The sequence below is a fragment of the Pteropus medius genome, unplaced genomic scaffold (genome assembly GCF_902729225.1).
Source record: "Pteropus medius unplaced genomic scaffold, Ma_sr-lr_union100, whole genome shotgun sequence".
NCBI classification, from domain to species: domain Eukaryota; kingdom Metazoa; phylum Chordata; class Mammalia; order Chiroptera; family Pteropodidae; genus Pteropus; species Pteropus medius.
In genome coordinates, this window is record NW_024343733.1 from 4,347,732 (window position 1) to 4,374,085 (window position 26,354).

General features: G+C 33.3%; 1 protein-coding gene across 5 annotated transcripts in view; it reads right to left on the minus strand.

Moving 5' to 3' along the window:
• Nucleotides 1-26,354, minus strand: part of TAOK3 (TAO kinase 3) — a 142,550-nt gene that overhangs the window by 49,397 nt on the left and 66,799 nt on the right. For 4 of the 5 annotated variants that reach the window (XM_039868265.1, XM_039868264.1, XM_039868263.1 and 1 more), the window contains exons 3-10: nt 21,555-21,763; nt 17,360-17,431; nt 16,878-16,979; nt 14,069-14,114; nt 13,135-13,231; nt 10,657-10,770; nt 9,404-9,495; nt 808-901 (exon numbers count right to left, since the gene is read on the minus strand). In XM_039868265.1, coding sequence (XP_039724199.1) covers nt 808-901; nt 9,404-9,495; nt 10,657-10,770; nt 13,135-13,231; nt 14,069-14,114; nt 16,878-16,979; nt 17,360-17,431; nt 21,555-21,674 — 737 coding nt within the window. In that variant the 5' untranslated portion in view covers nt 21,675-21,763. Of the gene's footprint in view, nt 1-807; nt 902-9,403; nt 9,496-10,656; nt 10,771-11,250; nt 11,272-13,134; nt 13,232-14,068; nt 14,115-16,877; nt 16,980-17,359; nt 17,432-21,554; nt 21,764-26,354 lie in introns of those variants that run through there. The other variant, XM_039868268.1, reaches the window with a different exon arrangement.

The window sequence follows — 26,354 nt, forward strand, 5'->3', positions numbered from 1 at the left end:
GTGGACACTTCAAGTTAGTTAACACATAAATATATCATACAAAAACAAGATCAAATCATAACATCTATCACAAAGTAAAAAATACTATATTTACATATAATAGTTTTATACACATTTTTCTCTCCAAAGGTGATAATTCTTATAAGTCTCAAATCTATATTCTTCATGACCAGTTGGTTACTCCTCCATCACTCAGAACCTACAACCAGGTGCCAAAACTTAAAGCATAAAAGTCGGAGAACCTAGGCACATGCTTCCTGGATGAAAATACTTCCTGTCTTGAAAATTTCATTTTGTCCACTCTTCTTTAAAATTGTCCTTTTTCTGTAACTCTTGTAGCCTAAATGGTTATCAAAATATTCAGCAAGGAACATTACATCTTTTGAATAGATAGTATATGTTCTGCCTCAAACCATTTAAATACACACATAGTTAAAAAAAAAATGACACCTGGAAAAATAATGACATCGAAGAGGGTACTTCCTCTCTGCTTAGAAGTGACAAGAGCTGAGGTGACCAATACGAGACTGCCATGACTGAAGAGACTAGAGTTGTTAGGAAGGCAGCAGGGTGTGTTCTCCGTAGGATTTCAGTTGCTACTCACGTTAAGGACACAATGCAAGCCATAGTGAAGACAGAAATAAAAATGTGTATGTGTGTAGGCAGTTAATGCCAATGTCACTTTTTATAACTTTCAATGAAGAAATGAAATGCTTTCCAGGTCAGAGAGTTAAAATGAAATTTAATGAACGTGCCAACAACATATGGCGATTTTCTTAGAGATTTGAAATGATAGCAGAGTCTTACCATTCGTTAGACTGTAATGTTGGAGAGTCATTCTGGGCAATGTGATATAAGGCACTCATTGCATTCATGTTAAAGAGGGGGGGCTTCCGTTCCGCTGAAAGAAAAAGAAGCCCAATAAAGCAATTCTTGAAAGAAATCAGGCAGACAGAGAAACAAGGAACTATGAGCAAAGCTTTGCTGCTAAATCAGTAGCTTGTTATTGTCTTCATGCCACATGATCAACTTACTTGAATCTCTAAGGTCGGCCCAGAATAGCCACTCAGGAGAAGCTGCTGGTCATCTTAATGTACATTTGCAAAGATCCTAACAGATCCATTTCAAGAGAGTGAAAGAAAAATTTCTTATCTTTTTCACATATCTTCAAAAGGCTAGTCTGTGCCTATCTTTTCACAATAGGTGTGAACACTGTGAATGTAAAAGGGGCCATGTAGAAAAGCTGGCAAGCTCGGGGGGCTGCCTGGCAGGCCTGACAAACTCAGTGACCAAAAGTAACCACAAGCAATGACCTGGTTATGAATTCCTAACTGGATAGGTCATGGTGGGTAGTCAAGCCCCAGGCCCCGGCTTCCTTAGTAAAAGGTTATCCTTTGCCTGAAATGAGCCCTGTCCATTATTCTTGTGCGTCTAGGTTAACGTACCTTTGAAACGCTAGAATAATCTTCAAGATCTCTCGGAGGCTTAACCACCCTCAGAAGAGCAGGTTCACCAAAACTCCTCGTTATTATCTTGTTGCCCCCATAACATCTTTATTTACTAAAAACGTTATATGTTAACCATCCTGTGTCCACCAATGTAAAAGAAGTATGTATCTCTCCATTTTGCTTTTCATCCAATCCCAGAGATTTCCCTGCTTTGCTTTCTCCCACCTCCTTAATCTACCACCAATAAATTTCATGTAACCTTCCTTATGTTTTCTCCTTTGATTCTAAATGTATAAAAAGAACTGCCAAACTGCCATTCTCAGGAGCATTTTCTCAATCCATTGAGATCTTGCTTCCTAGTATGTCTTCAGTTTGGTTCAAACAAACTCTAATAAATTCTGTTCTTATGTCGACAACATCTTCGTGTATGTGTTTTAATTAAAAAATATGTATTCATTAAAAAAAATTTGGAAGGCACAGAAATGCAAAATGAAAAAAAGATTATTATGGAATGGAACATCTTAAACATCACTAACATAGTATGGGACATAAAATAATCAAATCCAATAGACACTGTTTGAAGGCTTATCCAGGCCAGAGAACTGTTATAGGTGGAAGTGGAAGGGAAATAGGAGGGAGAAAGAGGTGGATGAATAATAAAAAAGGCTTGCTTGGTTCATCCCATCCTAAAGAGAAAAATCAGTGAATCAAGTTATTTCTTAATGAAAGACTGACTCCATCCCATCTCACCACGATCTCTTCTTTGGAATTTTATAGCTCTCTTTTACTGCTCATTTGGCATGTACTCACCTATTGCATTTATGTAACATACAGATTTTTCTTTCAAAGAAAATTATAAGCTCAAAGAACAAGATCATATAACCCAAATACTCTTATTCTTTTATTTATTCCCTGAGAATATGTAATAAGATGCTATTCACATATTAGACACTCTAACTGTTAACAAAAGAAACAAGGTTCTGAGTATAGTTACTTTTATGCTATTTATTAGTTATTATGTCATAGGAGATAAATAACTATCTCATTCTACTGTGGCTATCCTAATGGATTCTTTATATAGTACCAGTTTGTAGTTCATAATCTGATCTCTGGTTTCATCAGAGCATCTTGGTTTTTAAATAAAGATTCTTCTAGTAACCACTTTTAACATGGTGAATCGGGCTTATTCTCTGCAATTCTAAGAAACAGAACAAAGACAAAGGACATAGTAACAGGGAAGACATTTTTACTCATAGAAGGAAGAACTTGAGAACTTGTGAAAAGCAGGAGTAGTATAAAACAAGACAAAAAAACATCCAACTCCCAACCTAAATGAACGATTTTGAAAGTAGTGAACTTTACATCTTTGGCACCGCTCAAGCAGAAGGCAACTATACTTACTCATCCATGATACTTTAGAGGGGCCTTTTATAGTCTTGACTAAGTGATCTCTGATACCTTGAAAATGTGTCTATGAGTCTACAAATATTTATTAATCTCTCAAAAGGATACTTTATACTTATCAAATAGTTAATGGTATTATAGGGACATGAATAGTTAACGAGTAGAAGTTTGAATACTGCAGTGTGGACAAATGAATTTATAGCTGTTTCTAATGTGGAAGAGAAATAACTGGTTTAGGTTTGTCTTATTTTTCAGGAGGCAGACTCTAGAAAGTTTCTTGAACTTGGATTTCAGAGAACTTCAAGTATTTAAAGCCATGTGGAACTAGGAATACATCATATAACCATCATCGGCTTCCCATCATCCTTAAGACAAAGTCCAGATCCTTAAACATAGCCTATTGGCCTTCATTAACGTAACCCTGGCTAGCTCCAGCATTTCATTCTGAGAAGCAATCCCCCTTCCCACCACACTACCCCTTCTTCATACCATCTTTTGCTTCAGAAGCAAGCTCAGAGCCTTTCACACATGCTGCTTTCTCGGTCTGGACTCCCCTCTCACTTTCGTTCCCTAAACTTTATCTGGCTAAGTCTTGCCAATCCTTCAGGTTTTATCTTAAATATAGTTTCATTTCTGTATTAATTTAATAAATATTTACTCAATATTTATTAATGCTTATAAGCCTCTCCTGAGCTCTCAAACTACGTTTCTCATTAGATATTATCATTGCATATTATATTGTCCCCTTCTATAACCTATGACAATCATAATTAATTATTGTGTAATTCTTTATTTAATGTGTGTCCTCTTTGCTAAACTTCAGGAGGGCAGGGACAATGTCTATTATATCATCTTTGAATTTCTAGTGCTGCACGCAGCATCGGTATTTATTTTTAGTGGCCAAAAATACCTATAAAAAAACATAAATGAAGGTAAGGCAAACTAAGGCAAAGAAGAAACTTTGTCAACAAAGAATCTTTGTGCAGAATGAAGTCACAAAGTGACTGAGAAGAGACTAAGTCTTGGGGCTTGCGTTAGCTACTATGTGATGGCTCCATTCACTATCAGAAGGATGGGAACCCTCTTGCACACTGGCAAAAAGTATAAAATTCGAGCTGCTCAGAAGAACACTGAACTAAATGTGCAAGAGACACGGGAGGGATAGGGGGCTAAAGGAAGAAGAAAACAGAAATTTAGAAAGAGGAGGATGAAAGGACAAAAACAACAACAAACCCCAATTCAACAGTGATAAGAAAGGCAGTGGCTCAGATCTGAAGCAGGAATGGGGAGTGTCACTAAGTAGCAGGTACTGTGTCAGTGAATAAGACAAGATAGCCGATCACACAATGGTAGAATAGCTCAAGGACAGAGAGGCACAGGACTAAAGGTATTCCAAACACAGCACAGCTCGCAGCTCTATGATCTGGGAAACGTTTGCTAAATATTAGTTTCAGATGGCCTCACATATGTTCAAGTCCTTTGCCAGATGCAGCACATAAATCCTATGAGTCATGGTTACAGGACTCAGTGCTAATCCAGAATACTACAGGGTAAGGTTTGGCAAACTGTGGGCCAAATTCAGCTAACAGCCCATTTCAGTAAAGTTTTATTGGAACACAGCCACACCCATTCATTAACACGCTGTCTATGGCTGTTTTAATGCTACAATAGCAGAGTTGAGTAGTAATGACAGAGAATGTATAGCCCACAAAGCCTAAAGCACTTATTATTTGGTCCTTTACAGAAAGTTTGTCAATCCTTGCTATATAATAGAATAATCTGCTTACAAGCTTTTACACAAACAGAATAGGAAGTGGGAGTGCTTTTGAAGCCACCTTGTGATAAGTAATTTGTATTCTCTCAAGAGAGAAAGATGGAAGTATTAAAAAAAAAAAACTGAATTAAGTAAATTAAAAGAAAAAAATAGTGATTTCTACTTAATTAAATAAAATAATCAAGGTTTTATGGATGCTCCATGTGTGTTTTATGAGATCAACGTTCAGGAATCAGTTCAATGAAGCTTTTGGACACTGCTCTACTTGGCAAAGCTCATGTTAAACTGGAGCTCCTAGACTGAGCTTTATTTGAATAAGGAAGATCAAAGAGTGCCCCTGTCTTTAGACAAATACTTCGTGATAAGGCAACAGATTTCTTATGAACAAATGTAGCTGACAATCACATTAATTAATGATAGTAATAATTGCTACCAATTGCTACTCAATAATTTATTGAGTTCCTATTAAATGTCAGGCACTCTAGGTGTTACATATGTTATTCATAATTTGCACAACAACTTGGCAAGGTAAGCATTATTATTCAAATTTCCCAACTGAAGAAACAGAGGGTCAGCAAGCCTAATAATGAAGGCAAATCATGCAGTAAGCGGCTAAATTGGCATTTCAACCCAGTCCTGCAAAACTCCAAGGCCCATGTTCTTTTCACTAGGTCTCAGTGCCTCTTCAATAATCCTGTGCATTTTATAACAGATAGTTCTAGTATTTCAAAATGAAAAAAAAAATTAGAAGATTTATAAGACTAAATAGCTTAACACTATAGCCATCACAGCATTCATATAGGGACAGATAAACAATGAGTGGCTAAATGTGGAAGAAGAAAATTCCAAGCAAAGAAACTATGTAACGACATTTATGTGTTTTGTGCCGCCCAGAGAATCTAAACATAGTCAGTTCCCTGTCAATGCTGATGGACCATTTGCCAGCCTCTACCATGATCTTTGCTAGTGAACTGAGCGTCTGTAGTTTAAACAGAACGGCAATGAATTAACTTCTCTTGAAGTAATGTTAAAAAATAAAATATCTAGTAACTGGGCAATTTCATTGTCCAAGTATTTTCCACAGATTCATACATTTAACTAATTTTTTCAGTGGAAGATCAATTCAGCAAAAGATAATTTGTAAAACAGGCTTAACCGCCTAGGAAATGTGGTGCTTGATCCAGGAAGGAGGCATGGTGCCACTAACATTATCACCTTCCTGCTTTGCAATGTTACCTGAGCAATTCGACTTACAGATTAGGGAGCTTTTAAAAAATATAAACTATTATAGAAGAGATATAAGGAAAAGGGATAACATTATTCAGGTACTATCTACAACTTTCAAAGTAATTTCAACATTAAAAGTATAATTTAAAATCATACTATTTGTGCCTGGAATTTCATTAAACCTCAAATACACAGAAATTTAAAAAAAAATTCATTGCTCAGGGTTATATATGCATCAGTTTAATATTCTTTCATATAAAAATATCCTTCTTTTAAATGCCAAGGAGATAGAGATATATGGTAAAGCTGTCAAAAAAGTACTTGTAGGTTTTATTACATTACCAGTATAATAAGTTTTGAATAATTGCTGAGAAGTTAAATGTCCTTGGAAACAATTTTATTTCATGACTATTAACTGAACATGTACTATCACCTTTCTCTGAACCTATGATGCTATTGACTATAAGATATACCACTATTTAAGATGCACCACTATTTTATGTGTAACTTAGGGAAAAAAAAGGACAAAAACAGAATTAATTCTACATTGTAAATGCCATTAGCTGTTATTAAGCATTTGCTATGTTCCAGGCACTATGTTAAACACTTTACATATGTTATCTTATTGAAGTCTGACAATATTTATGATATGCGTATTGTTATTTTCACTTAGGAAAACTGAGGCTTAGGGAAATTAAGAAAATTGTCCAAGGTTTTATAGTCTGAATCAACATGTTACACAACTCCGGGAGATGTCATTTACATCCTAGACTACCTGAATGCCTACTGAAGTATGTATAGCCTTACATGGTGGTCCTGCCAGCTAAGTGTTGGTAAAACCAAGATTCAAATCCAGGTGCCTATTCTAAAACTTACTCTATACTGCTAACTCTGCTATGCGGAGAGTAGTTTTTTTTTTAAAAAATAAGAGGAATATACATTTATTTCTAACTTTTAAAAAGTTAAATTTTTGATATTTCAAATACATAAAAATTTGCATAATATTATAACTGGCACGAACCACTTAGATTTATCATTATTTTGTCATATTTATTTCAGATATTTTTTCGTCTAAAAAATAAGAAAGTAAATGTAACTCTGTTCATCTTCCTCCCTCTAGAGAGTTTACTATTCTTTTACATCTATGCTCTTATGTTTTATTTGTGTGTGTGTGTATCATATATATGATATATTATCATATATATGATATATATATATATATATACACACACACACATACATATATACACACACTAATACATATATGCTGGTAAATAAATAAAACTGTTTATAAAATTTTCATAATTGGCATCATACTGTATACTTTTGCATCTTTCTTTGTTCACTAATTATTCAATGTTGCGATTTTTGAGATTTATCTGTGATAATACATGTGGATCCAGTTCATTTTTAACTGCAATATAGTATTCCATAATTAATTTATCCATTCTTCTTTGGATAAGAATTTAGGTTGTTTCTATCTTTCATAGCTTTTGCAAACAAAGTTGCAGCCTTTCCAGTGTACATTTTCCAATGTAGAAAGCTAAAGATTTCTCTAAGGTGTATAATTAGAAGTGAAATGCTGGGTCACTGAGACTGCTGCTCTTCACCAACTTTACTAAATGTTGCCGATTTGCACTCCAAAGGAGTTATACCAATTTTCATTCCTACCAACAGTGTTTAAGAGTTCCTGTTTCCTCGCCAGCTCCCCAAATGTATTATCCTCAGACTTTCAAACTTTGTCAATCTGATAAGTGTGAAATGGTTTTAACTTGCATTTCCCTGATTGTCAATAGTATCTTTTGCTGTCCATTAAGGTTTCCTTTTCAATGAACTGCTTGATCATATACTTTGCTCACTTTTCTACTGGCTGTTTGTCTTCGTCTTTTTGATAAAGAAATTCAATAAAGGAATTGTAAGAGTTCTTTATAAATTCTGGACCAATGTTCTGTTGGTTAGGTATGTTTCAATTACTTTCTATCAGTCAATGGTTTGTCTTTTCATTTTTGTGTTTTACACAGCTTTATATTTTAAAGTAGTAAAAGTTACTATGTTTGTCATCATGTTTGTAATGTTGTTTAGAAAAATTCTTCCCTATACCTATAAAGGTATGCTCCTAGAGCAATAATAACAATAATTATACTTTTGTAGTGCCTATTATATGCCAGGCCATGTTTTAAGTGCTTTATTAATTCATTAATGTTCATAACGATCTCATGAAGCAGGTGCTATTATTATCTCTATTTTACAAATGAGGAAACTGAGGCATATGGGGGCTTTTCCTAAAAATTTTAAAGTTTTACTTTTTGCTTTTGGGAATTTAACATATCTGAAATTTATTTTTGTGTATAACATAAGCTAGGAATCTAATTTTAAGTTTTTGTCATATTATTTACAACGTCTTTTCTGTTTTATACCAAAATCCAACTTATACATGAGTCTGCTTCTAGCTTTTCTAGTCTGTTCTATTGGATATCAGTATTTCCCTGCACCAATACCATACTGATTTAATTATTATGATATGGATTTTGGTATAGTGATTCTTCCATCCGAATCCTATTTCTTTGAAATTGGCTTGTCTTGGCTAGTTTTGGCCTTCTTAATTTTAGAACTACCTTGTCAAGTTCTACATAGCATTGTTGGAAGTTCATCATAAGTCCTTTTTAAAGTATGCAAATATTTCTGATGAGTGCCACCAAAAATCAGTGTGAATAAATTAGATAAATTTCCTTTGCAGTGAAAGAGAGAATGATATATTAGAATCTGGAAAGGAAAACTACCACCTCAATATCCATTAATAGAGGGCCACTTAAATAAATTATAGTGTATCCATGTAATGGAATAACATGATACTATTGAAAAAATGAAAAATATGTCTGAGTTACTAATATAAAACAGATCTCCAAGATGTCACAAAGTACAGAACACTGTACAAGAAAATCATTGGTTAAATTTACCAGTATACCACTGATAAAGGTAATTTTAAGATTTATTAAAATTCAAAATATGTAACCAGAGAACAGAGAATCCTTGGTATTTTAGATAACTTTAGATAACTGAAAAAACATTTGGGGAACAACTTTAAAGCTGGGGTTACCTTCTAATATGAAGGCGTTTGGGGATTTCTCTATATATGGGTCAAACACAGTTTTGAGAGTCAGGTCTTTGATAAGCCTATTATTTTCTCAAATTTCCCTTAAACAAGTTGGAATGTAATCAAGTAACAAATAGTACAGGAAGGAAGGACACATATTACTACTCACAGTATGAAGAATGGCTATTTTTCAAGCAGTTAGTCTTACTATTGTGTATTCTCACATTTGTTAACTGCCATAGCTGCTTAAACTTTTACTAAAATTACTAAAATGAAAATGTAGCAGAGAAAAAGCAATCTTCTGATGTTATGCAAGAGCGTGAAAGAAAAATAATAAATTCATATTATCTGACACACTTATATCAGTAACTCATTAAATAATGGCTGGGTGAATGAATTAACAATCATAATAAGGAATGATTCTCAAAAGTACAATGAAAAGGACTCTTTACTCACCCAATTCAATACAGGTGATCCCAAGTGACCAAATATCAACTTTCCCATCATACTGTCCTTCATCCATAGCTAAGATCACCTCTGGAGCCATCCTGACAAACATAATGTGCAAAGCTCAAGTTATAAATTAAAAACTAAATTCACCTAATAAAGCGACTCAATGAAATAGCTAGCTGTTTTTGAGGGTATTCTAAAATTATGTCTGATGAACATATTATTTCCTTATACAAATCATTTGGAAAAACACTTCAAAATGTAAATAATGTATTTAATAATTTATATGAACGATAGATTATTTTCAAGAAATCCTGGTTCCATCATTTCCTATGAGTTTGATCTTGGGTAAGTTACTTATCCTTTCTGTACATCACTTTCTTCATCTGTAAAATGGAGAGCATTCTAGCAGCTACCTCAGAGAGATTTATAAAGGATTTATAGGTATGAAATACTTAAACAAATTACTTTAAAAATTCTTTATAAAACTATAAAAAGCAATATAATCAGATATTTCAAAGATATTACACCTTAAAAATAAACAAACAAACATGCTATAGTAATGGATGTTACTTTATCCATAATGAATTTTCATTTGAAAGGCAGTAGCCATATCAGTTTAATATGTTTTGTTCTCTATTCGTGTCTTAAGTAGTTGCTTAGTAAATGCTATTTCATGATGAAAAAATTCAAATAGCTGATTTTTTAGTAGGTAAGTAGTTTTCCAGGGACATGAGTCATTCTCCAAGGTACAATGAAATTCCAATGTATCTATGAAAGGAAAGAAAGGAATTTTTAATAGAATGGGGTGAAACTAAGTCAGAATGACAAGCTAGGTAAAGTATCAGAGAACTCAACAAAGAGAAGAACCTGGATTTCTTTCATTGAAAGGTAACATTTAGGCTCATTGGCTAAAGAAAGTTAAAGAAGCTCCCATCCTTGCCTAGACACTCTGCCTCAAGAGAAAAGTTCAAAAGAAACTTGAAATGAAATCTAAAACCTGAGCTTGGACGGTGAGTTGATAATCCTGCTCAGTTTACACATAGTGACATCAACCTTATTTGAACAATTTAAAGTCACTGGAAATTTTATACTAAGACAGAGTGTTCCTTCTTGCTAGTGTTTTCTATTCTTCCCATTTTGAGACATGGTGAGACACTGTTGGGAAAAAAAAAAAAAGACCAAACCAATGCTATGTGTCCATCTTGTTTGCGTATGCATATTTTTAAAACTATATCATGTTTTCTAATTCTACATACCAGTAAGGTGTGCCCACAAAGGAGTTGGCAGGAGAAGCCATTGAGGCAGATCCAAAATCAGCTAGTTTCACCTGACCTGGCTCTGTTAGAAGAATATTTCCTGCTTTAATATCCCTGTAGGAAAAAAATAAGAGGGTTAGAAAATTACTTTTCAATTTTGATTATGGAATAAGGTCAGAGCATGCAATTAATAAGACAAAAAGTTTATTTTAAAAACTCTTGCTCAGATAGCCAGAAGGGGATTTAGTAATTACTGCATGTTGTAAGGGGGCCCAGATTCCTGGGTGTACTTATAGGTAGGTCATAGTAATTACACTAAAAGGTAGAGCTCTCTTCAGAGGGAGAGATTGCAATGAGAAAAAAGGCAGACATGGCAGCCAAGGAAAACTATTCAATTACTACACTTACAAAACCATATTCTTAGATGCGAAATCCAGTTACCAAAAGTAATTCGTGTGCTGGGAAAATTGGTGCCATTTGTAACCGCCTTTTTTTTTTTTTCCCTTTTCTGAGTTACATGACATTTTGTCATGTAACAAATCTTCAGCGACTCTGCATTGACTACCTACCAATAAACCTCCACTACACACATACCTTTTCTTTCTTGCCTGTGACCCTTTCTCTCTGCCTTTAATTGTAACTGCAACTCTAAGGCATTTGAGGGTACATGTTATATAGAAGGTGTTATTTTAAAAATAACACTGTACAGTAAAAAGAAGACCCTGAAAGATCAAAACAAACAAGGATTAGGGGTTAAGAAATAGCATTTCTATTGTGTTACTGCAAAGAACTGCAAGTGGTTATTACTAAAGCTATTAGATATTTTATGCAGCAAAAAGATTTAAAAATGATTTTTAAAAATTCGTTCTTTAGTATGATAATTTAGAATGAGAAGATGTAGATGTACTTAGTCTCTTTAAAAAAAAATGAGGTGTAATGATTATTAGGAATTAAGAAGTGTAAATTGATAGGCAGTGAGAAGATAAAGCAGAGAGAATGAGGTAAACTTATGTCAAATCAAAAATGATAAGTTCAAATACTTCCAAAATAACGTTTCCAAAAATCTTCCCTTGAAAATTCAGTTTCTTTCCTCATGATGACATTAGGAATTGGCAGAGAACTAAAAAAAAGCATTATTTATTTCTCTTACAACAGAAAAATATCTTTATTATCTTTGATTACAACACTGACTTGCCTTTTAAATCAAAATAATAAAATCTGAGACATAGTATTTATTATTAAATAAAGAGCATTCTTTTTGTCCTTTCAATGTCTTTTACATACTAAAATATAGTACAAAATAAAACATTAATGTGCAGGTTAAGGTAACAAAGAGTAAAAACCTGAACTGAGGCTTTAACAGGAGCAGGCAAAATCATCATAAACAAATTGGCATTCAGTAATGACCTCTTGGTACTAAAGAGAGATATTTTTTTCAAAAGGGTGTCAAATTCATAGAAATTATGGTTAAATTTATTTCATCAATATCTATTAGACATGATTAGGTTCATTCTTAGTCCTTATAAATCAGCCAAACTCACTGCAGGAATTTTGGTTTGCCTATCTTGAGGAAGTTCTGCTTTTTTAGTACCAGTAACTTGTGATAGCTACTCTAATGTAACTAAAACAGAAGTAAAAGGGGAACCTATGACTTACTAGTTTCATTTCTTCCTAGCTAATGTCAAAGTGTTTTCTTTCACCTCAGATTCTTTATACCTAATTCACATTCCACTACTTCTGTCACCATGCATTAAAGTAACTGTATTAGAAGTTCTTTACTGTAAAAGGAAAAGACTGGAAACAACATTTTTGTTCAGAAATTAGTGGTGGGAAGTAGGATGGAGGGAGCAGGGTGGGTTTGTGTTAGAGAAGATATAACATAGAGGAAAATCTTGGATTAGGAGTTAGGAAATCTGAGTTTTAATCTTTATTATATAAATGCTGCGAAACTATGGGTAAGTTATTTAAATCTTTCTGAGTCCCAGTTTCTTCATTTGCCAAAATGAAGACACTCATACTTTCCTAAATATCTATATGAATTACAGAAACAGAAAATATTTTAAAGTGATAAAACAGCATATATTTATATAAGATTGACTTGCTATTTGCAATAGGAAAGGGAGAAGAAACTCAGCTGTGAAAGAAATATATGCAAGGAAGGCTAATTTCCTTTTCTTCTTGACACAGTATCAAAATGTTGCTGGGCCCTTTTTCAAATGTCCCTGCAACACCCTGCCCGGTGAACAGTTAACCTACAGAATGGAGATAATGTAAGTCTTTGTGGATATATGCGAAAGACAAAGCGATAGCAACTAAATTCTGGCAACTTTACTCCTTACATCCAGAAGCAGGAGCGGTCTATTTGCTTCCCATAAATCCTTAGGGACCCTAAAAATTGGAGCATGCACTAATTTTCAAGGTGCCTTGAACAGACAGTCCTGTAGCTGAAATGAAAACGTAACTAGTTTCTAACCTTACCTATGAATCAATGCGTGAGAATGTAGGTAGGCTAGCCCATGCAAGGCACCATGAGTAATGGCAGCGATCTCCACTTCCTGAAGTGGTTTCTTGTGAACTGAGGGAAAAAAAAATTCAGGAGTAGATGATCAGTTTCTTTCCTCTTTTGATCTTATACAACTATACTAGACTGAATTCAGCTCAATACACAGGATATGCATTTTCTATAGAATAGCAATAAATAAGCAGATAACAGGAAACCTAAGTCTAAAAGAAACAAACCAACCCCTCCAAATAAAATAAAATAAAGCCTGATATTCTTTGTAATGAATTGTTAATTTACTTGTCAGTTGTAAGTCAACTGGCTGGGCCCAAATTTACCAGTCCCTTCCGACATTTTTAAACGCCTAGAGTATTTTAAGTTACATTATTCTCCTCTACCACAAAGGCATCTATAATTACCCCTCTAACTACCAGTTTTCGTTATTTGTGAAAGCAGCTAATAAGCAATTTCTATTCAGAGATCAAGAAAGTTTTTTTTAATGTAAATTCTTAACACAGTCTCTGGTTATAATAGCGTCTGCAGAAGAAAACCGGGTCAGTCAAGATATTTGAAAGGGTTAAATATCAATATAATTTGATACTATCTACCTCTCTTTTACACATATACACATATATTTGAAGTTTTTGGCTACACATACTACATCACATTAGCCAAACATTTTAGTAGTACCTGACCAGGATGGTCCATGAACTAAACCAAAACAACAGGAGGGCTGCTAATCATTATTCAGATACTTTCAGTGACACTACAGAGATAAAGTTAGCACAGCTTATTCACACAATCCTTAAGTCATCACCCATTTAGCTTGCCCAAACTGCACTTTAATATAAGAGTAGATAACATTCTGGTCGAGGTAAAACAGAAAGGAGGGTACGGTGCCTTTATTCTTACCTTCTAACAAATCAGAGGCTGAGCCTAAGCAGTACTCCATCACCAACTGTAATAGAGTAAAATAATAATCCGAACAATGAAGGTTAATAAGAAATTGCTGACACCAACCAACCAAGGAATTAAGATTATTAGAAGAATAAATATTCTGACCTACTGAACCTGGATTAAATTTTGGTCAATTGGCACTAATTGATTTTTATAATTTTTATCATTTGTTTTGTTATCTACTACTTGGAACTGGAATTGATTTAAGACTATAAGGGGACTGGATATGGAAATAGTCACTGCAAATGGTCAAGCTAAGTCTGCCAAATAATTACACTATAATTAAATTAAATTTTATAATTTGGCAAGTGGCTACAAAATACACGAGCCAGTAAAACCTATACTGGAAAATATAAGTTAAATAAAATAAACCATTAAGTGGTAAATTTCTTATCTTTACATTTAAAAAGTTCTAAACAAGAAAATATCATTTAGAACTCTAAGGATGTAGGCTGCTATGTCTCATTATGTCAGCTTGAATCCCTAAGAGATATGGGATATTTAAATTTTAGCTTAAAATAATTCTAAAATAATACTATTAAAATACTATTGATATTTATTGGGTTTGCAATCTTAAGAGGATTTTTTAAAAGTAAAAATGAGAAAACTCTTTACTTTCATCTTATATTTTTTTTCAGGTGTCTCAGGCTACTGATTTGTAGCCAATGTCAGAACTATGAGTGGTCAGTGACCAGTCTCCACATATACACACAAGCACGCAGATTCCTATAAATTATTTTGTTAGTCTAAAAATTACCATATGCTTATTATAAAATATAAATTTCCTATAATCACCTAGACATAATCAATATTAATACATCGATTCCATTTATTTAAAAAAATAATCTGAAAACATATATTTATATATTATGTACCTTGTATTACTGGCATAATTTAGGAAAATATGAGAACTAAAATATTGATGTATAATAAATATTATATCATATATAATAACTATATATTACATAATATACATATAATTATATATTATATATGTCACATTCTTCTAAATTAGTCCAGTAATAATGCAATGCAAGGTACATAATATACATGGTAATATAGATTACATATAATATATTGTATAATATATTGTATATATTGTATATAACACATATCTAAATTATTAAATTACATATTTATGTGTAATATTAAATATATAAATATATAAAAATTATTTTATTACTGAAATAATTTAGAACAATGAGAAGCTTCAACGTTTAAAGTTTAGAAACTTTATTATAGTTTTCTGCTTAACATTAAAAGTAAGCAGATTTATAAACATTAATTTTCTTATTATGAAAGATTCTACATAAGTGATTATTATAAAGAATAGTAGCCTTTAATGTGCACTTATTTTCTCAGCTTTATTGAGATATAATTGACAAATAAATACTTTTTTCTTTAATCAGTTTTGATGGGAACATTTCTCAATTATATCACATACTTTTCTAATTCTTTATATAAACTTCCTTACTCTGAGTATATGGAACATGAATATTGAACTTTAAAATCAAATGGTGTGAATATTTTTATAGTTATGTTTATATTTTTTTAAATTGCACATTAAACAACTCTATATTATTGTCACAAATGTTCTTTCCCTCACTGTTCCATAACACAAAGGCACCTGAGCTGTGGCGTGTTATTTGTTCCTGACATTAAACAGCTCTAGTTGTTCTGCTTTTAAATTATTAGGTCTGCATTCTAGCTTCCCCAACTTCTTCCTTATGGTCAAATTAGTCTTGTGGCTGTTTGTATGCATGTCTCCAACATCTGAGTTCCTAGAAGCTTCTTATAATTAGCCTATCAAATCTGTTGCAGACAGAGACCAGGTGACCAACCTTATTAGCTAGCACTCTACTTAATCTAAGAGTAAAAAGGCTTCAAATAAGAGCTCAGAGGACTTTCTAAATACTTGAAACCATGAGACTGTGCTCGAAATCCCTTTCTTGACTCCTTTAAGACAGCTGAGATTGCCAGAGAACTCATTTCCAGATAATGAGATGCTCCTCTGATTAATTTCTCCTCAGAACAGAAACAATGGCTCTAGATACCTTAAAGAGTTGCTTGAACAGAAATGTTTACGTTTAAGTATACTGTCTATCTGGGAGCAAAAATTCCATTCCCTAATTGGAGATCATGTAGAGGAAAGGATTTGGTATGAGGTAAGCACTCAATAAATGATAGTTAAGTTGAACTTTAAGTTGGAATGTGCAATCTGATAAAGTACAAAGTATAATATTTTCATGTTCTAAACAGCGTCTAATGTGCCAACCTAAAAACAGAAACACGATCATGAAAAATATACTAAGAAGACAGAGTGGAACAAAAGACTGTTTAATTTTAACTAGTGTTAAGCTCTGTTTGGTAAAACTTAGACAGGGATGGTGATAACCAAGAGCAATTCCAAACTGTGGGGAATTGGAGTGGGGAATGAAAAACGTCAAAGATAAAAATTCTAGGATAAGAATAGATGACGCTGACCTTTTACTTTTATAAATAAATCATTATAAAATGATGTTAACTTTTCACTATTTATTCTTTGAGTGTTTATAGAATGGCATTTCCCATAGGCTAGACATCATTCTTATGGAATGTATACCGTATGGTACACTCTGAGGTATTAACAGATGTTAAATACTGATAACGAAAGTCAAATGGGACAGAAATGGGACTGGTAATTTTACAAATCAAAGAGATAATAGAAAAATAAAAAAAAACTTTTTCAATAGGAAAAAAATGTAATAGAGGCTCTCTGACTTACCCAAGCAGTGTGCTCTTTCAAGTAACAACCTTTGTACTCAATGGTATTAGGATGCTTTAACTGTCGTAAAAATTTGACTTCCTTAAGAATATCTTGCCATTTCTATTAAAGTCAGGAAGAAAATGTTATTGTTTTTAAATTGAAAATAGCATTTTATTATCAAGTACATATATGTGTTCTTTTTATTTTTTAAATGGACAAAGTAAATGTTTAAAAAATGAAGCAGCTACATCATCTTGTGTTTAGTTTGAGTACTTGCGAGTGTAAATCTATCACCAAATATATTATAATAAATCCACGATACCAACCCATGTTCTTTTCCACAAAACAGTTGATTGAACTAAAATCTTAGGAATGTTTATTGTATGCTCCACAAGAAGAAAAAAAATTGTGATAAAGAAATGTTTAAAGAACTGTGTCTCCTGTCAATTTCATATTAACTTGCTTATGTCCATTTAGGTATACAACTGTCTTTAACTCACCTCATGTGTCTGCTTCCCACTATAGGACATTTTCTTAACTGCCACCACCTCATTGGTATGAGCATTTGTGGCCTATGTTAAGACAGTAGGAAAAAAATAAAAAGAATGAATGATGTTTCAGCCAGTGTAACTTAAATATTTGACCAGAGACTTCAAATAACATTCTCACACTTCGTTATCACAGTTTAAAGATATTTCAACTTTTGATAGTCTAGATAGACATTTCCACCCCACTTTAAGGAACAATTTCTCTTTATCTCTTTCTATATACATGCAAAGATTGTACTATAAAAAAAGTTAGGGTTTAAAAATATATATCCAATCAAACAAAAATAAGTCATACTTCCAAAACTTCCGTACTGGCTTCAACATGTAGAATGTCCATCAATAGAGAACTACTTATATAAATATGGTACAATAATAGAACGAAATAACCATTAAAAGGATGAGGTAATCTATATGTATATATAGTAATATGGAAAGATGTCAAAAATATTGTGACAAAAAAACAAGTTATATGGTATGAACTTATTTTTGCAAAATAATAATGTGAGGATATATATAGAAAAAGTTATGAAAGGATTTACTCCAGAATAAATATGTATCAGTGATAATATACTCCAGCACACACATACACACACACACACACACACATACACACACACACATCAGTGATAATCCTTAGAGCAGTGCTGTCTGTTTGAATTTTCTGTGATGATGCAAATGGTCTATATCTATATCATATTTGGTAGCATGTGAAATGTGGTTCATGTGACTGAGGAAACAGATTTTAAATTTTATTTAATTTTAATCAACAAATTTAAATAGTGGCTACTGTACTGAACAGTGTAGCAGACGGTAAGACTAATCTGAAAGACTTTGACTTTAAAAGCCTTACAATTCACTTTAAACATATTTTCTGGCATCATTCTGTATGAAAGCTGTAAACTACAAAGAGTCTAACAGAAATATAGTGTTTAGGTATAAAAATGTGGGTTGCTAGACTCTGGTCTTCATGGCTTGCTAGCAAGACTATGATTCATGAAAAGAACTAATTAACAGTACCAAGTTCTCTGAGTTCTTCATAACTTATTCATTCAATAAATATTTATTAGGTGTTCAAAATTCGTCAAGTATTTGGCTAAGTGCTAGAGGGAGAACTGTGAGTAAATATGTCCAGTGCCTATCTTTCTTCTAGTAGGATAGACATTAACAAGAGTAAAATCATAAATGGATATAAAACTACAACTCCACATATGCTATAAAGAAGGGTATATGTTACTTTGAAGAGCAAAAAAACCGGGGGGATGTGATTTAGATAGGTCAGGAAAGGTTGCTCTGAAGAAATGAGGCTTTAGCTGAGAGCTAAAGCATGAACAGGAGTTAAGAAGATGAAGATGGAAGGGGAAAACATTCCAGAGAGGACAATTTATAGCAAGATCCTATGATGGATGATCAAAAGAAAGCTATTATATTATAGCTAGAGCAATGAGAATGGTAGGGAATATCATGAAGGAACTTTTAGGCTGGCTACAGTAAGGATTTTGATCTTAGCCTAAGAACAGAGGAGAGCCCCAAAGGCTTTGCAGCCCTTCCCACCTCCCCAAGTTCACTGTGGTGGGGACAAAAGACTGGAGAGAGACCAGAGTGGATACACAGAGATCAGTTAGAAAGCTATGGCAGATATCCAAGTAAGAGACAATTTGGTTCTAACAGTATGAGTAAGAAGAGGAAGAATTTACTAGAAGTGAGGGTTGGGGAAACACACAAATATTACTGTGGTCGGTGAGAAAATCCATTTTTAAGGTACTATCTACATGACCACTTATAGATAAAAGGTTAAAGCTTTTTGTAAGTTTTATAGTGAAGTAACAATTAATTCCCCTTAATCTGTATTTTTTTTTTTTAGTGCCTTATGGGCTCATATGGGCCTGTGCTACTCACTTTTTTTATACAGGCAATATATAATTAAAGATTACATTTCAATTTCAAAGCCACCAAGGTATCTTTTTGATTTCTGCAGTCTATCATAATTAACAAATAACACGTGTTTAGTGTCTACTGTAAACAAGGCATTATGCTAGCCTTTCGAGTTGTAAAGAAGTATTAGAAATAGTCCTCATTTTCAAAAGGCATACATTCTAGTTAAACAGGCAGGCCTTAGCCCCCACAGCAAATACATCACTAGGTCTTCTGTAGCTCATTGCAAAGTAGGTCTCATTTTGCCCCTAGTACAAATGGCTTGCTAGTAAGTTTCAGAGCATGCTTGGTTTATTGCGTTCATTCGAAAGAGAATTCTGAGAGGGGTCTGGCTGCTTTTTAAAATAGAAGAGTCAAATAGAGATTGGAACTATGTTCTAACTCTGGCCAAGAGTGATTCTGAGAGGATGAATTAGTTATAAAGTAATAGAAAGGAAGTAAGAAGAGATGATTAAAGAATGTATCCTTGAGCAAAATAATACAGAATGTTTCCATTTTTAATAAGTTCAAAACTAGGCGAAACCAAATTATATTGTTAGGGATGCAGAAGTAAGTGGGTTACATATAAAGAAAAACAAGAAAATAATCGCCATAAAATTCAGAATAGTGGATTCTCCTAATACTTGAGGGGCTTCTGGGGTGCAGACAATATTCTATTTCTTGGTCTGGCTGCTGGTTATAAAGAGATTTACCTTTTAATTATTCTTTCTTTATTAAAATGTTTATTATGCACACATCTGTATGTACATTTATAATTTTAAAATTCTATTTTAAAAAAGCATCTCTGTGAAAGAAGACAGGACTTCGATTAGATCTTAAATATTATTCCAAGCCCAGAGTGTTACATGACAGTGTTAACTAGGAAATTAGCACCCTCATCAGCCACGGAAGGTTACTTAATGATAAAATGTACTTGAGTGGGAATCAAGTATTAGATGAGGAAAAGGGGGAAGTGGTGGTAATGATGAGTATAGACATGAAGAGATGAGAGAAACTTCAGAACTTCAGAGAAAATCTAGGGTGAGAACTTGGCTAGAAACAAAAGAATGAGCTAAAGATGCAATTAATAAGATCCCATGGGGATAGACAACTAAGATAAACCCTACCCAGATGGCCGAACATGAAGGATCACTGAAAACAAAAAGTCAAATATTGCTTAAGAAAAAAAATGATTTGATAACAGGTTTGGAGGAGAAATAGGTAATAATTAGTATTTAAGTATTACTTGCTTTAACATGGTCTTAAGGAAGTATTTGTTACTTTGATAAAGCAATCTTTGAAGTTTACCTAAATAAATTTTAAAAACTTTATTTTATGTAATGAATTTAAGGTGAATGAGCTATGTTAACATTTCGGTTATTTCTATCAGAAGATAATCACATTCTTGGAATTCAAATTGGCTCTAGGCAGCTAAGCCTTGTACCCCTCAACCTAAAATACTGACTTGATGTAATTGTTGCTAAAAATCTTTGTCAGTTCATCTGTCTGAGTAGCTGTCTATTTGTAGCTGTCTGAGTAGCTGTACATCCTTTCATGTATCTAACTATCTATCCATCATTTATTGAGTTCCTATTATTGTCAGACATTATACTAGTTACTGAAGATACAGTAATGAACAAGACAGACAAAACCACAGTCCTCATGGAACTTATTATTTAGGGGGAGGGACAGTGATGAATAAAAAAATCTGACACACAATTATTTAATTACAACTATGATAAATGCAACAAAATGCAAGCACAGGATGTTATGAAATCATAAATAACGCATTAATTTAGTGCTGGAGAGTTGAACAGGAAAGGCTATCTTGTGGATATAACAGTTAAGCTGAAATCTACAGGATAAACAAGAGTTACACAGAGACAGAGATGCAATGTGCAGAGTTTTCTAGGTAGGAGAAGTAGCATATATAAAGGCCCTGTGACAGGAAAAAGCTTGGCATACAGTGGAAATGCATAGGGCTCAATTTCAGGCTTATTACCTTTTTGTACTACCTTGATAGCAGAGTTAGTTGATACTGATACCACTGACTTGAATAATGCCCAGAATTCTGGGACTGGCTTTTCAGCAATGACTATTTGCCTCTACTGTAGGTATCGCTTAATTTGTAGAATAAACATTAAACCTAAGCGTATTTTACAAATAATAGTTAGAATGTGTAGAAGTTAAGCTTTCTTAATCTAATTTATCCAAATGATTCTTTTCAATTACTTACAAAATAAACTGCTCCAAAACTTCCATGTCCAATTTCATGCAAACCAATAAAAAGTTCTTCAGGATCATCTTTGTAGAACAGATCAGCAATCTCTGGGTCCTTTGGCACCCCTTTAGGCATGATGACCAGTATTCGCAAACCTTTTGCTTTTAATATCCCAGTCAGCTTTATCTCTCATTGACAATTTTTTTCCTGTAAATTTTTAGTACCTGTAGAAAATAAGGGTTGACATCAACTTATTTCTAATATGTTTTGTTTAATGGCAATACAAATTGATATTAAAAAGCATCTTGGTTTTACAACTCCATAATAAAAAGACAAATAACCCAAAAGAAAAATGGTCAAAGGATTTGAACAGACATTTATTCAAAGATATGCAAGCGTCCATTAACATATGAAAAATGCTCCACACCATTAGTCATTAGAGAAATGAAACTAAAACCACAATGAGATACTATTTCACACCCACTAGTGTGGCTATTATAAAAAAGTCAGATAATAAGTATTGGTAAGGATGTGGAGAAGTCGGAACTCTCCAATACTGATGGTGGGAATGTAAAATAGTGCAGCCATTTTGGGAAACAGACTGGCAGTTCATAAAAAACTTGAACACAGAGTTACTATTTGAACTAGAAATTCCACTCTTTGGTATTTAGCCAAGAGAAATAAAAACAATATCCACATAAAAATTTGCGTATGGATATTGATAGCAGCATTATTCATTATAGCCAGAAGATGGAAACAATGTACATGTCCATTTGGTGAACAAATAAACAAAATGTGGTCTATCCATACAATGGAGCCATAAAAATGAATGCAGTACTGACACATGCTACAACATGGATGAACCTTGTAAACATTATGCTAAGTGAAAGAAGCCAGTCATAAAAGACCACATATTGTATGATTCCATTTACAAAATACATTCGGTATAAGTACAGCTATAGAGCCAGAACATAGATTTTTGGTTGCCTGGGGCTGGCAGGGGAAGGAGTATTTGTGGGTGATAGTTAAAGGCTTTCTTTATAGAGTGATGAAAATGTTCTAAAATCAATTGCTATGTTTGTAGCACAACTGTTAATATACTAAAAACCACCGAATTGCACCCTTTAAATGGGTCAATTGTATAATATGAAAATTCTATCTCAATAAACCTATTTAAAAAACATTTTGGTCTAATTAATCCTGAAATAATAACAGCCAACATTTATTAAGTCCTATAATGTGTCAGGCAACACTAAATACCATGCATATATGTACATAATCTCCTTTAATCTGCACAATAGATCATCACATAGGACTTTATTATTTTGATTTTATAGAACGAACTAAGACTCAGAGGCAAAACTACTTCCCTATGGTCAGAAAGCAAGTATTTGTCAGGACAGGGACTCAGACCCAGAGCTGACTGCAAAGCCCATGCTCTTAATTAATATGTAATATGTACATATAGTGGAATAGGTAATTAAATAACTTTTTATAAACCACTGCGAGAAAGTGCTATAATATGGGGACTTAAAGAGGCAGGTTATTCTGCTGCTATGCAAAATATTCAGAGTTCAAAGTTTCTATTTAAAAAAGGGCACAATTTTGATATTTTTATATGTTGAATGTCAATAGTTACATTTGTTTAGTATAGATCATTTTTTCTTTATTTTTTGAAAAATATTAAAATATTAACTTTTATCTATATTTTCATTATAAATCCCTCCTCCCCCATTCCTGAGAATCATTCATTCCAATATTTGAACTTATCACAGGATAGTTTGTGTTTCTTTCTTGACCCACAAAATAACTATGCTAGAAATTTGGTTATTGGCTAATAAGACACTATTTTTCAAAACATGAGCCAATGGGCTTCACTTAAAGAGAAGAGAAGAAGGGGATCATAAAAGTAAAACCGACTGTGCTAAGAGGTATTTTTCTCTTGTGACATGACAGCTGTAGATGACAATGCACATTACTTACTTCATATGGTTAGTCTAGTTAAACTATTAACATATGTAGGTAATCAATCTAACTACCCATCTAATCACTCGATTCTTGCCTTGATTCAACAAATATTTACTGCGTACCTGGTATTTGCCAGGCATTGTACTGGGTGTTAAGAAGAGATAGAATGGGATGCTGTCCCTGTCCTTAAGGAGCTCAGAGTCAAACGGGGTGACAGGCATTAAACTAGAATGACACAAATGATGAAATAGTTATAATTGATTAGTTATGAGGAAAAAGCAAAAAAAAAATTTAATGTAAGCATCTTACTTGGATATGAAAAAGCATGCCTTTTAAGGGAAAATAAAAGTAGTTCATTCAGTATGAATGTATGAGAGAATTGGAAGGAGAAAATATAAGGCTGGAGTTAAGCTAAGGAAACTCACAGTAGGTCTTTTAAACCATATTGAGAAATTAGACTTTATTGAGGATGATGGAGAACGATTGAAGGTTTCAAAAAGGAAAAAAGATTCCCTCTGCAACACTGCACATCTGTAATCCTGGGCATCATCCTGTCAATCTAAGAATGTCAATAATCAAGCATAAAGTCAATCTATCGATACAATTGAAAAAGTAACTTAAATCTAGTTATTTTCCAGTCAAGTAACTGAAAGTACATAATTAAAGTTTAAAAGTGCTATTATTGCTTATGTTTGAGAACAGTAAAGAGAAACAATGGATTAGGTTAAAGAGAGCCCTTTTGGAGACTATGCCTCCAAAAAAGCAAATTATGAGATTTTCTTTAGAAAAAACAGAAAGATGTATGAACTAAATTTATGAGTACTAAAATCTTTTCAATCACCAAAATGTATTTTAAACTTTCGAATATTTTGGCTTCAATGTGAATAAAGCTAAGTACTATAAATAACCATTTGGCAGAAACACATAGATCACTATGTCATAGTACAGACTAAAATGATTTTCGAAAGAAATAAATATTTAAATGTAAGAAATGAGACACAAAAACTTCTAGAATAAATTACAGGTGACTATTTAATTACTAAGCAAGATACCAAGGCAAAAGCCATAAACTGACATCAATAAGCTTGACTACATACAATTAATAACTTCTTTATCTTAAAAAACATAATGAATGGACTTCTATTTCCAGCCACGATGGAGTAATAGGCATTGGATTTATTATCTGCCACCAGAAACAACTAAAACACTGGAAAAACTTGTGATCTTATGGTATTTCAAGACAACAGATATCGGGCAGAGAAAGACAGTGATCCTTGATAGAAGAACAGCAATAAAGTGAGCCGTAATTGCCCAGCTTAATGCCCTAGGAGAGTTTCCAAGCAATGGCACAGAGCTGGGGGAAACCTAGTTAGAGCCTGATGATGTCCCTGGGTTGACAACACAGAGAGGAGAGTCCAGAATGACCGAGGTGACTAGAATTCTCAGAGCACAGTTTGACTAGAAGAGAGCAGCATGGAGAGAGGATATAGAGATCTGCAGAGGGTTCCCCTCAAGTCTTCAGCTGAGTATAGCACATGCATGTGAGAAAACTATCCCAGGCAAGGAAAAGAGCATCTGAAAAAAATGAAAGAAAACAGTACCTAGAGCTCAGAAAGGGCTATATATAGTGCCTGGTCCCACTAGCCAGAATAGGAAATCTTATAATTCATGGGCCATGTTTAGAGTATACAGAAGAGCCCTGACTTAGTAGTAGGGAATAATTCACCCTCAATTAAATGCTGTTCCATGATGCCTATCAAATTTTAAAAGCAAGATCTAAAGTGATTAAATCATTTCCAAGTAGCTTAATTATGTCCCGGAACAAAGCTTGCAAATACTTAGAGGAATGCAAAAATATCCAGTACCCAAAATGTAAAATTTACATTGTATAACATCCAATAAAATGTTACTAAGCATCCAAAGAAGCAGGAAAATATGACACATAACGGAGTGAAAAATCAATTCAAACCAACCTAGGACTGACATAGATGACAGATGTTAAAATAAGCGGATAAGGACATTAAAATATTTATTATTATAACTATATTCCATACATTTAAAAAGTTAAGAAATATTGAATACATAAAGTAGAGACAGGTAAGATATTAAAAGAGCTAAACTGAACTTTTAGAGGTAAAAGCTACAATGTCTGAGATGAAAAATATACTGCATGGGATGAATATCAGATGAGACTGTAGGAACTGAAAACATCAATAGAAATTATCCAAAATGAAATACACAGAGAATAAAGACTAATAAAACAACAACAACAAAAAACAACCAAAAAAGGGGCATCAGTGAGATGTGGAACTATCTCAAGTGGCCCAGCATATGTCTAATTGGAGTTCCTGACGAGAAGAGAGAGATGTTGGGGCAGAAAAAAATTCTGAAGCAATAATAGTGAAGAAGCTTACAATTTTGATGAAAATTATAAACCCATGGGTCCAAGAAGGTCTATGGATCTCAAGAACAAGAAACATGAAGAAAATTACATGAAAGCGCATCATAATAAATTGCTCAAAACATGTGATAAAGAGAAAATCATGAAGGCAGCCAAAGAAAGAGAACATGCTATATATATAAAGGATCGAAGACAACAATGACAGCAGATTCTTCATTGAAAAAAATACGAAGGGCTGAAAGAAAAAAACCCCACCAAACTAGAATTCTGTATCTAGTAAAATTATCTTTGAAAAATGAAGGCATAATAAAGGCTTTTAGATACACAAAAGCTGAAAGAATTCATGAACTGACCACCTGCATTACAAGAAATGCTAAAGAAATCATTTAGACACCAGAAAAATCATACCACATGGAAATATAGATCTACATTAAACAACCACCAAA